Here is a 12,689-nt window from a genome sequence, read left to right on the forward strand (position 1 = left end):
CCTTTCCATTTGTTTAGACTTTTCTCTCAAAAATGTTTAGTAGTTTTCAGTGTATAGGTCTTTTATATATTTTGTTAAGTTTCAAATTTTTAATTGCAAACGGTATCTCTTAAAAACTGCAACTTCTAGTAGTTGTTTGTATACAAAAATGTAATTGATTTCTGTATATTGATCTGTATCCTGCAATGTTATTAAATTCGGATATTAGTTCTAGTAGCTTTTTTATAGCTTCAACTGGATTTTCTCCATAAACAACCATGTCATCTGCAAATAAAGACAGTTTTACTGGTTCCTGTTTAATCTGTATGGCTTTAATTTATTTTTCTTGCGTGACTGCACTAACTAGAACTTCCAGTACAATTTTTTAAAAGGTGTTTAATATTTCTTTTCATTTGTATTTAAAAATAAATCATCAAGGGGCTCCTGGGTGGCTCAGTCGGTTTGGTGTCTGACCTCAGGTCACTATCTCACGGTTTGTAGGTTCAAGCCCGGCGTCGGGCTCTGTGCTGACAGCGCAGAGCCTGGAGCCTGCTTCAGATTCTGTGTCTCCCTCTCTCACTGCCCCTCACCCATTCGTGCTCTGTCTCTCTGTCTCTCAAAAATAAATAAACATTAAAACATAATAATAATAATAATAATAATAAAACATCAAGCAAATAATCACAGAATTATAGGGCCTGACAAAGTTTAGCTATATCTAGTTCGGTTTCCTCTTTTTATGTATATAAAAAATAAGATACTGATGGAATCCAGATCTCTGGCCAGAGTTCTTTCCCCTACATAGTGGCAATACTCATTACGATCATGTATGATATACAAACTCTACCTCAGGCAATTTTGTTTTTAGTGTATGCTATATGATATATAAACCCTACCTTGGGCACATTTGCTTCTAGTATGTACTATACTATCATTACATTAATGTCTATAGCACACATCTGCAGTAAGCATTACCTAAATTCAGAAAATTGGAACATATGATTCTCCTCCACTGTAATCTTGAATATAAGAGGTGAGAATCCTTGCTTTGTTCCTAATATTAGGAGAAAACATTTAGTATTTCATCACTAAGTATAATGTCAACTGTAGATTTTTTTGTAGATACTCTTTATCAGGTTGTGGAAATTCCTTCCTCTTACTATATTGTTGAGAGCTTTTTATCATAGATCTGTTTTCTATTTTGTCCAATGCTCTTTCTGTGACTAAGAATGTGGGTTTTGTCTTTTATTCTATTAATATGTTGTATTATATTAATTTTGGATGTTCCTTTTTTTTTTTTTTTTTTTGTATGTGGGCGCCCAGTTATTCTAGGACTTTGTTGAATAGAATAGTGTTCTCCATTGAGTTGCCTTCACTCCTTTTTTAAAGTTCAATTGACAGTATTTTGTTAGTCTATTTCTGGGTTCTTTATTCCATCCCACTGATCTGTTTGTTCTTTCACCAAATACCAAACTGTCTTTATCATGGTGACTATAGTAAGTCTTGAAATTAGATATTGTCAGACCTCTAACTTTGTTCTTCTCTTTCAATACTGTGTTGGCTATTCTGGGTCTTTTGCCTTTCCATATAAACATAGAATCTGTTTGTTAATGTCCATATAATAACTTGCTGGGAATCTGATTGGGATTTATAGATCACATTGGCAAGAACTGATAATATTGAATTTTCCTATCCAAGAGCATGAAATATCTCTTGTCTTCTTTGATTTTTCCATCACAGTTTTGTAGTTTTCCTCATACAGATCTTGTACATATTTATTCTTAAATATTTAATTTTTTGGTGCTAATATAAATTGTGTTGTGTTTTAATGTCAAATTCCTATTATTCACTGTTGGTATATAGGATAGCAATTGACATTTGTGTATTAACCTTGCATCCTGAAACCTTACTATAATTTCTTATAGCTCTAGGAGTTTTTTTGTTGATTCTTTGGAATTTTCTTCATAGACAACCATGCCATCTACAGTTTTATTCCTTCCTTCCCCTTATATCCTTTTCTTGTTCTTACTGCATTAGCAAGGACTTCTATTACAGTGTTGAACATAAGTGGAGAAAGGGGACATCCTTGCCTTGTTCCTCTTGGGGGAAAGCATCTAGCTTTTCACAATTAAGTATGATGGTAGCTGTAGGGTTTTTGTAGATGTACTTTATCATCCCTCCACTTCCTAGTTTACTGAGACTTTTTATCATGAGTGGATTGTGGATTTTGTCAAATGCTTTTTCTATATCTGTTGATATGATCATATAATTTTTCTTTAGCATGTTGATGCAATGGATTGCATTATTTTCAAATGTTTAAATAGCTTTGTATCCTGGAGTAAATCTCATTTGGTTATGGTGTATAATTCCTTGTATACATTGTTGGATTTGTTAATATTTTGTTGAGTATTATGCATCTATGTTCAGAAGAGATATTGGCCTGTAGTTTTCCTTTCTTGTAATGTATTTATCTGTTTTTGGTATTAGGATAATGTTGCCCTCCATTTTCAAGAAGGATTTGTGGACAATTGGTGTCAACTTCTTCAAATATATGGTAAAATTTACCAGTGAACCCAACTGGGCCTGGTGCTATTTTGGAACAATATTAATTCCTTAGTACATATTGGCCTATTCAGATTATCTATTTCTCCTTGTGAGAATTCTGGTAGATTGTGTCTTTCAAGGAGCTGATTCATTTCATTTAGGTTATCAAATTTGTGGGCATAGAGTTATCTATAATGTTCCTTTATTATCCTTTTAATGTCCGTGGAGTCAATAGTGATGGCTCCTCTTTCATTTCTGATAAGAGTCATTTGTGCTTTTTTCTTGGCTGGATTGGCTGGAGGTTTACTGATTTTTTACTGTTTATTTATTTTTGAGAAAGAGAGTGGGGGAAGGGCAAAGGGGGAGACACAGAATCCCAAGCAAGCCCCGCACTATCAATGCAGAGCCTTATGCGGGGCTCAATCTCATGACTGTGAGACCATGACCCGAGCTGAAATCAAGTTGGACACTTAACCAACTGAGTAGCCCAGGTGTCCCAGAGCTTATTTAGATCTTTCATCTTTGCTAATATATATATTCAGTACTATAAGTTTCTAAGTACTGCTCTTCCTGCATCTCATAAAATTTGATGTGTTTGCATATTCATTTAAAATATGCATTTTTTTAAATTTGAGAGAGAGTGCATGCAAGCAGGGGGGAGGGGCAGAGGGAGACAGAGAGAGAGAGAAGTGTAGGTAGGCTCCACGTTGTCAGCACAGAGCCTGATGTGGGGCTTGATCCCACAACTCTGGGATCATGACCTGAGCCAAAATCAAGAGTTGGACATTTAACCAACTGAGCAACCCAGGTGCCCCCGTTTAAAACATTTTTTAAAATTTCTCTTGACCCATGTGCTATTTAGAACTATGTTGTTTAATTTTCAAATATTTGGGGATTTTTGACTACACTTATTATTGAATTCTAGTTTAATTCCATTGTGGGGTGAGAGCATACATTGTATAATTTCAATTTTTAAAAATGTATTAAGGTGTGTTTTATGCCCCAGACTGTGGTCTAACTTGGTGAATGTTCCACGTGAACTAAAGGGGAATGCACAGATCTAGTTGAGTGCTGATGGTAAATTATGTTAAATGACGTTAAATTCTGTCACTACTAATTTTCTACCTGCTGAATTTGTCAATGAGTCTCCAATCGATAAAGTTGAAGACTCCAACTATAATAGTGCATCTGTCTGCTTCTCCTTGCAGTTTTATAAGTTTTCTCTCATGTATTTTTATATTTTATTGCTAAGGCACACACATTAAGGATTATGTCTTCTTGGGAAATTGGCTCCTTTATCATTATGTAATGCCCTCTTTTTTCCCTGATAATTTTCCTTGCTCTCAAGCTGGCTCTGTCTGAAATACCGCTTTTCCAGTTTTTCTTTCAATGTTAGCCTGGTATATCTTTTTCCATTTCTTTACTAGTAATCCATCTGTGTCTTTATATTTAAAGTGAGATCCTAAAGACAACATGTAGTTGGGTCTTAGTTTTTTAATTCTGACAATTTCTTTTAATTGGTGTATTTAGATCATTCATATTTAAAGTGATCATTGATAAAGGTAGATTACTACCTAACACACTTGTGTTTTCCATTTGTTGCCCTTCTTCATTTTTTTCTATTTTTGTATTCTACTTTTTTTTTTTGTCTTTTATGGTTTTAATTGGGTATTTCATATTCTCTCCTTTATTAGCCTATCAGTTACACTTTCTTTTTTAACCTTTTTAGCGGTTGCCCTAGGTTTTGTAAAATACATTTACAACTAATTCAAGTGTACTTTTGAATAACACTATACTTCTTCACAAAGAGTACAAGAGCCTTATAACAGAGTATTTCCAATTCTTCCCTCTCATCTTTGATAACATTGCTGTCATTTCATTTATTTATAAGGTATATTAACCAAATACACTGTTGGTGTTATTATTTAACAAACTGTTACCGGTTAGATAAATTAAGAATAAAAAGTAAAATTTGGATTTTAATTTGACTCACATTTAATCTACAGATATTTAAATTCTTACAATTTTGGGTCTTCTCACTTATCAACATGTTACCTATCTACATCTGGGTCTTGTGTCTTTCAGAAATTTAGTAATTTTCTCTAGAAAGTCACATCTTTTAGATTTATTCCTAGGATCATATAATTGTTGACTCCTGTTACATGAAGCATGCAATTACAGATACAATGTTACCTTTTTTCACTTAAACCAGGTTGAGGTGTTTCTTTGCAACTACAGGAGTCCTGATTAATACAGGCAGAATGTCAGGGAATGATGGAGAACTCAAGAGATACATCACTTTGAAAGGGAAAACTAGCATATCCTAAGTGAGTTGGACAACGGGGCGATTTTGAAAAAATTAAAAGCAGAAAATGGATATATTACACCTATTTGTGTGAAGAAAGAAAGGAGCCATCTATAATGAAAAGGTTTGTAGAGCAAGGTGGGAGGAAATGGACTCGAACCCAGATGTAGTTGAGTACCCAGCTTTATTCGTATGCCTAAGGGTAGTGTCCAAGAGAGGAAGAGTGCAGTGTGGGGCAGTAGCCAATGACCAGGTGCAGGTACAGTGTAGAATTAACTAGGTGAGTTTTAATCCATATTGCCTAAGTACAAATCCTGACTCAGCCTAGCTGTCTAACTTTTTAACTTTTCTGTGTCTGTTTCCTTACTTATGTGATAATTTTTTTTAAAAAGTAATAAAAAGTGAGAGAATAATATTGATACCTAACTCACTGGTTAGGATGAGGATTAAATAAACTGATATCCAATAAAGTACTTATAACAATGCTTGACACACAAAGCACATAAGAATGAAGGAGCACTGTTTCCCTAGATGGATCTCCACAAGTATCTTCAAATTTCTGACTTATGTGAGTCTAGATCAAACATTCGCATAGTTTTCTCACAATTCCTATGTTCAAGTATCTTCTCTTTTATAACAGATTATCCAGATACTTCCATCATGCATTCTCTTACATTCAGCAGCACACCAGCACAGTAGAAATGCCCCTCTCCTCAGCCCATGTCTGCCTGCCAGCTGGTCTCTACACACACACACACACACACACTGCTCTTTTGGGGGTGTCTTCTAAAACATTCCTTTTTAATTTGCTATAAAGTAAAATATAAAAATTTATTAACAATGAAAAAAAATCAGAAATAAGTATCAGATACTCCAAAGGAAATGAGATTTAAAATAAATTCTAGAAAGTGGTTATTTTGGTAAAGGCCTGGGACTGGGAAAGGGGACATATATAGTATCTCATCTCTAAAAAAATCTGAAGCAACTATAACTATTGAAATGTGATAAAGCTGGGTGGTGATTATTCTGTGTTTATTATTTTGTTCTCTACACTTTTGTTTGAAACACTTGAAATCATTAAAAAATATAAGTAGTTACTGTGGTAGAAAAGACATAACATGAATGTGGTTGGAGTACAGTAATTACTGTGAAAATAAGCAAGGCTCACTGACTTCTTCATTTTAAAAATCTCATTGAAAAATGCAGGAACACACACACACAGACACGCACACACACACAACTGTGAGGACTGTGAAGATGTATATATAGAGTGAATGGTAATGAAAAAATTCAACAAGGAAACATTTCACTGAAATTAGCTAATACGTATTTATGTTATATATTTATTAACAGTTGGAATAAAAGGATACTAATTTTCAAATTTTCAGAGTTTATTTATAAAGAAAAATACAGGATGATTTTAATAGATAAAGTACCCAATTTCTACTTATTTTCTTTCTTAGTGGGGGGGGGGGGGAAGCATATAAAACAACATTGTCGTGGCCTGTTTTGACAAAAACTATAAAAATTTAAGCTTTAGAATGAAGTAACTGTTGTCACCAGGCATGTATATGTACATCAGTATAAATTAAATTCAGTCTATATCCATACAACCCTTTTTCACCCTTTTGCATTATCATTCGGCTTTCCTTACCCCTTCCGTTCTGCATCATTAGTGCTGCAGAGCACCTATACTCTCAAGTCCTCTGCTTTCCTATCCCTATGTGAATGTACAGAGGTGCACTTGAAAACACGAGATCCTAAGCAGGGGGGATACCTGGCACATGCTCTCAACTCCTACCAAAGAGAGGGGAGGCTGAATGTCCTCCTAGCCTCCATTCACTCCTCCTTTACTTTTATTCCCATTAGGCCTACTTGGCATCCTTGCTAAGATTCATAGGAGAGCAGGATTCTGCACTAAGATGAAGAACCAGGAAATCAGTCTGGGCACTTCCCTGCCCCCCGGTGGTGCACCAGGAACACAAGCAGGCCAGAGCAGTCTGACCCTCTGCAGGATGGGGCACTAAATTCACAGCCAAGTGAAAGAAGGGGAGATAGAGAAGCAGTGATTCTGTGCACTAGAACAGACTGGATATTTGCTGCAGGTACTGTCTCTGTGTCTCTGACCTGTCAGCAGTACGAGGTCTAGTAGGATCTTCAGGTAAGTGCCCTCATGATCAGTGGGCCCACAGGAGCCTTGGGGGAGGTTGGGAAACAGCACATCCCACAGGTGAAAATCTTAACTGTGCCACATTGGTTTTTTTTTTTTTAACTGCAAAAATAGTAACATTATAGAAAATGCTTATAATAGGAATAAGAAATCATAGAAACTTACTGCTGCAACAGTGTTTTCATGGCCTCCTCCTTTATTGACTTCATTGAGACTTACAACCTAAGTGTCTGATCTTTTTATTTAACATTATCCCAAACAGTAACAATGCTAGTTATGATTAGGAAGAAAGCAGGGCATTTGAAGTGAGGAGCGTTTGTACAGGGTCTTTGCCTGGGACCACCCCACAAGCTTCTCTGGGTAATGGAGGAAAGCGGGCTCCTTTGGTAGGGCAGATGGTAGAGGCTTAACTTATATCTCTCTAGGCCAGAGCCCTGGGCTTGGCTAATCTGGTCTGTGTGAAAACCCTGTCCCCAAAAGGATTCTGCTGATAAAAGGTACCCACCTTGTTCCTGTAAAAACAATACAAGAAAGCAGGGCTGGTGTACCTCCAACCAGGTCTCCAAGGGGGCATGATAAAAGGACTGAAAGATGCCATTTAAGGACCAATTTTACTCAGACCACTTCTCAGCCTGCCTTTCCCAAGTTTCTGTATCCACCTGAATGGAAACTTTCTAAAAGAAATGCCTCAGACTGCTCCATTGCCCTCTCAGCCTAGGACCAGGTAAAAGAATTAAATAACGATCAACAAAATCTTCATCCAGAACAGCTGCTGTCTACTACTGCCCCAGCCTCTGGGCTGCATCATTACCTCTGAACACGAAACCACCAAGGGGCAGTCTGGTCCAACAACGAGCCATTTCCTCCTAGGGAAAACTGTTTACATGTGCAAAGACCCTCTTCCAGAGCCATATGCCCACCTCCTGGCCCTCAGGGGCTTTCCTCTCCTGGTCTCAGCTGGGCCATCAATTCTTTGAGAAGATGCTGTTGGGTTGCAAGTGGGTAGGAGGCAGCAGGTGGAAACTGCTGGCATACTGGAGAGTTGGCCAGGGCCTCTGGGGACCAAGTCCTTCAAATTCAACACCTACCACCATGTCAAGACCACAATATATGTTCAATAATATTTAAATAATAGTTGAACAAAATTAAATTAACAAGAAACCCATGATACTCTATGTAGAAAGCCCTAAGACTGCACCAAAAAATTGTTAAAACTAATACATAAATTCAGCAAAGTCACAGGATATAAAATCAGCATAGCATACAGAAATCTGTTGTATTTCTTTTGTACACCAATAATGAAGCAGAAAAAGAAATCAAGGAATCAATCCCATTTACAATTGCACCAAAAACAGTAAGATACCTAGGAATAAACCTAATCAAAGAAGCAAAAGATCTGTACTCTGAAAACAATAGAATACTTGTGAAAGAAATTGAAGACCACACAAAAAATTGGGAAAAAATCCCATGCTCATGGATTGGAAGAACAAACATTGTTAAACTGTCTATAGTACCCAAAGCAATCTACACATTTAATGCAATCCCTATCAAAATACCACAGGCATTTTTCACAGAGCTAGAACAAACAACCCTCAAATTTGTATGGAACCACAAAAGACTCCAAATAGCCAAAGCGATCCTGAAAAACAATAGCAAAGCTGGAGACATCGCAATTCCAGACTTCAAGCTATATTACAAAGCTGTAGTCATCAAGACAGTATGGTACTGGCACAAAAACAGACACATGGATCAATGAAAGAGAATAGAAAGCCCAGAAATAGACCCACAACTGTATGGTAGTGTAATCTTCGACAAAGCAGGAAAGAATATCCACTGGAAAAAAAGACAAGTCTCTTCAACAAATTGTGTTGGGAAAACTGCACGGTGACATGCTGAAGAATGAAAGTGGACCACTTTCTTACACCATACACAAAAATTAATTCAAAATGGATGAAAGACCCCAATGTGAGAGGTCAAAATCTTGAAGGAGAATGGAGAACACAGGTAGCAACCTCTTTGACCTCGGCCAGAGCAATTTCTTATTAGATGCATCTCAGGAGGCAAGGGAAACAAAAGCAAACAGGAACACTGGGACCTCATCAAGATAAAAAGCTTCTGCACAGTGAAAGAAACAGTCAACAAAACTAAGAGTCAGCCTACAGAATGAGAGAAGCTATTTGCAAATGACATAGCTGATAAAGGGTTTGTATCCAAAATTTGTAAAGAACTTATCAAACTCAACACCCAGAAAACAAATAATCCAATTCAGAAATGGACAGAAAACATGAATAGATTTCTTTCCAAAGAAGACATCCAGATGGCTAACAGACACATGAGAAGATTCTCAGTATCACTCATCATGAGGGAAATAAAATCAAAACCATGATGAGATACCACCTCATACCTGTCAGAATGGCTAAAATTAGCAACACGGGAAACAACAAATGTTGGTGTGGATGCAGAGAAAGGGGAACCCTCTTACCCTGTTGGTCAGAATGCAAACTGATGCAGCCACTGTGGAAAACAGTATGGAGGTTCCTCAAAAAGTTAAAAATAGAACTATCATACAACCCAGCAATTACACTACTAGGTATTTACCCAAAGGATAAAAAATACAGATCCGAAGGGCTACATCCACCCCAATGTTTGTAGCAGCATTATCAACAATAGTCAAACTACGGAAAGAGCCCAAATGTCCACTGACTGATGAATGGATAAAGAAGTGGTATATATACACAATGGAACACTACTCAGCCATCAAAAAGAATGAAATCTTGCCATTTGCAACAGTGTGCATGGAGCTAGAGTGTATTATGCTAAGCGAAATAAGTCAGTCAGAAAAAGACAAATATACGATTTCACTCATATATGGAATTTAAGAAACAAAACAGATGAATATGGGAAGGGGGAAAAAAGAGAGAGAGAACCAAACCATAATGGGTTGATGGAGGAAGGTAGGTGGGAGATGGGCTAAATGAGTGATGGGTACTAAGGAAGGCACTTGTGATGAGCACTGGGTGTTATATGTAAGTGATGATTCATTAAATTCTACTCCCAAAACCAATGTTACACTATATGTTAACTAGAATTTATATAAAAAAATTGAAAAAGAAACAAAACAAAACAAAATAAGAAACAAGAAATCCATAGCAGAAGAAAAGCTCTAGGGGTGGGAAGTGTGTGAGTACGCATGGGGGAGAGCCCTTCCCTCTCCCAGAACTTCCTCGGGCTGCTAATATGCCTTCTTCCATACATGGAACCCTTGGAGGTCCAAGTGGCCTCGCACTTGGAGGGAAGTGAGCAGACTGAAGATGGGGGTATGTGTTTAGACTATGTGTCAGGGGTGGGAGAGGTGTCACACAAGCCATAGGCTGCACAGGGTTTCATTCCCAGCCCTCAACTTGTAAGATTCCTCCAGGGGCAGACACTGAGCCCAACCTGGCTGGGCCCTGATAAGCCCGAACACTCTCAGGAGCAGAAGGCCAGTGAAGGCAACTCACTACCCCAGAGCCATTCACATTTTTCTTACACAGGTAGTCCATGTTCATTATGGAAAAAAGCCACATCACTCTTTATTGGATGCTAGTGCCAACACTGGCCCCCTTCTCTCCATGCACAGGGGCACGTAGGCAAGGGGCTCCGTCCCCCGGCCGGGATGCAGTGGAAGCCTGGCCCCACTACCACTCTCCTAGGGCCAGCACCCTCTTCAGTGCCTGGAGCTGCTCAGGTTTGTTCAAACTCCTGTTCACAGTAGCCTATATTGAGGGGTTGGGCCTGGACACCTCGCCTGCAAGAGGACATGAAGAAACAGGGCGAGATGAGCCATTCAGACAGGAGTCAGTCTGAGGCCCCAGCAACACCTCCACCACAACCAACAGTCTCCCCCCACCCCCCGACTTCTATTTCAGTGGATTTCAAACTGCCCCTGTACACCAGAATTGCTCAGGTATCTCTCATTTCCAGAGATTCTTGCTCGGACTGGGGTCATGTGTTGGCAAGAATCTGACAGGCGCTCCAGGTGGTTTTGATACAGAGACATCCAGGAATTTGAGGGGACACATCCCTATTCCTAATCTGCTTATCTCTGTACCCAAGTCCCAAATAACTCAGTACTTTTAGAAAAGAGCTGATGCCTAAGGGGTGCCTAGTGTTCTTGGCCCACTGAGCCCGCCTTTAATGGCTCAAATGCTCTAAATGCAGTGGCAGTGGGGAACTAATGTGCTGTCCTGTCCCTGCAGAGGTGTGGACATGAAATCCTTTTTAGCTTCACCAATTCCAGGATGTGACCAATCTCCATAGAGGACCTCTGGGCATGCCTCCTTTATTATCCAAGTGAGCAACGTGTTTAGAGGTGGTAAGGAACAGGCTCAAAGTTGCCCAGTGAATTACAGATAGTTGAGGCCTAGACCTTGCCATGGCTCGCTCTCAGCTCAGCACTAGGCTGTATCCACCAAGTCCTCAAGACTTAGTCAATAAATAAAACAGGGAAATGACCACCTTACTCAGGCCCATCCCCAACATTGGCACAGGTGTCACGGGAGTCCATAAAGGCATAACCATGGCTAAACACATAGACTTTGAAGTTGGCTTGGATCAAATCCTGGTTCTGAATGATTTTGGACTGGTTACTTAACTTCTCTGTGCCTCACTGCCTATCTCTAAAGTGGGAATAAAACTACCTACCTTACAGAGTTGTGGTTAAGATTCAATGAGATAATGCCCATAGAGAGCTGAGAACGGTGCCTGCTACACAGTAAACCTCTGTCAGCATTAGCTATTATTAGTATTCTTTTCCTGTCAGTAAGCCCCCACTTGCCCACCACTGTGGGAAGGCCCTAACACGGCCTGCTTGCTTACCTTAGCAGCTCACAGCGGAACCGTGTCAGACGTTTAAAGGCCAAGTCCAGGTTAGTCACCGACTTGTTGCTCCACAGCCTCTCAGCAACGGCCGCTGCTCTGGGCCTGGAGGGAAGGGTTGTGTACCAGGTTGGCTCCCGCATTCCCTGTAAAGGTTCTGGACACCCACAGGCTGCTCTCTCTTATTTAGGCACCCTGGACTCAGGGTCAAGGTTATTCAGAGCAACAACCTGGCTGGAGGGCTCCTAGGGACTTCTAGGGCTCAGCTCCATCGTCATTAAGGTACAGATCATTGATCCCACTCTCCTCCTCTCCCAAAGATATGGTACCAGAGTAAGTTGTAAAGGCATCACGAACTGTTATTGACGGGAGCAACAGGTGTTCTCAGAATGTACAATCTGCATACCCAGCCAGGCCTGGTCAAGCTGCTAGGAAAACAGCATTAAGGAAGTCTTTTCACAGGAATCATGAACTTAAGTGCTGGGTCCCGAGCAAGCCATCTGTGCTTTCCAGGCCTCACTGTATCTGTGAAGTGGGGATAACAAACCTTATCCTGTGTGGAAGTTACATAGGTGAGTATAATGTACAAGCAGAAGGATCACTCCAATGCTCCTTCTCTCAGGCCTTCTCTCAGGAGGTACTTGCTGGGGGTGACTGGACAGGAATGAGTCTATAAAGAAGAACCCATGCCCACAGGTCCAGCACCCACATCCTCAGGAAACCCTTACCAGAGTCTGGGGACCAGATTTGTGCTGTCCACATACTCTCCCCACATACAGGCCTCTCCACCAATCACTAGAGCCTTCTGCTGAGCGCCACCTGAGAAAACAAGCA

General features: G+C 39.5%; 1 protein-coding gene across 3 annotated transcripts in view; it reads right to left on the reverse strand.

Annotated features, from left to right (window-relative positions):
* Positions 1-1,240: 1,240 nt before the first annotated feature.
* HEXA (hexosaminidase subunit alpha) overlaps positions 1,241-12,689 on the reverse strand; it is a 36,738-nt gene continuing 25,289 nt past the window's right edge. For all 3 annotated transcript variants that reach the window (XM_049611871.1, XM_049611872.1, XM_049611873.1), the window contains 3 exons: positions 12,584-12,674; positions 11,856-11,960; positions 1,241-10,785 (listed from right to left, as the gene is read on the reverse strand). In XM_049611871.1, coding sequence (XP_049467828.1) covers positions 10,722-10,785; positions 11,856-11,960; positions 12,584-12,674 — 260 coding nt within the window. In that variant the 3' untranslated portion in view covers positions 1,241-10,721. The remainder of the gene's footprint in view (positions 10,786-11,855; positions 11,961-12,583; positions 12,675-12,689) is intronic.

The sequence above is a fragment of the Panthera uncia genome (assembly GCF_023721935.1).
Source record: "Panthera uncia isolate 11264 chromosome B3 unlocalized genomic scaffold, Puncia_PCG_1.0 HiC_scaffold_1, whole genome shotgun sequence".
NCBI lineage: Eukaryota > Metazoa > Chordata > Mammalia > Carnivora > Felidae > Panthera > Panthera uncia.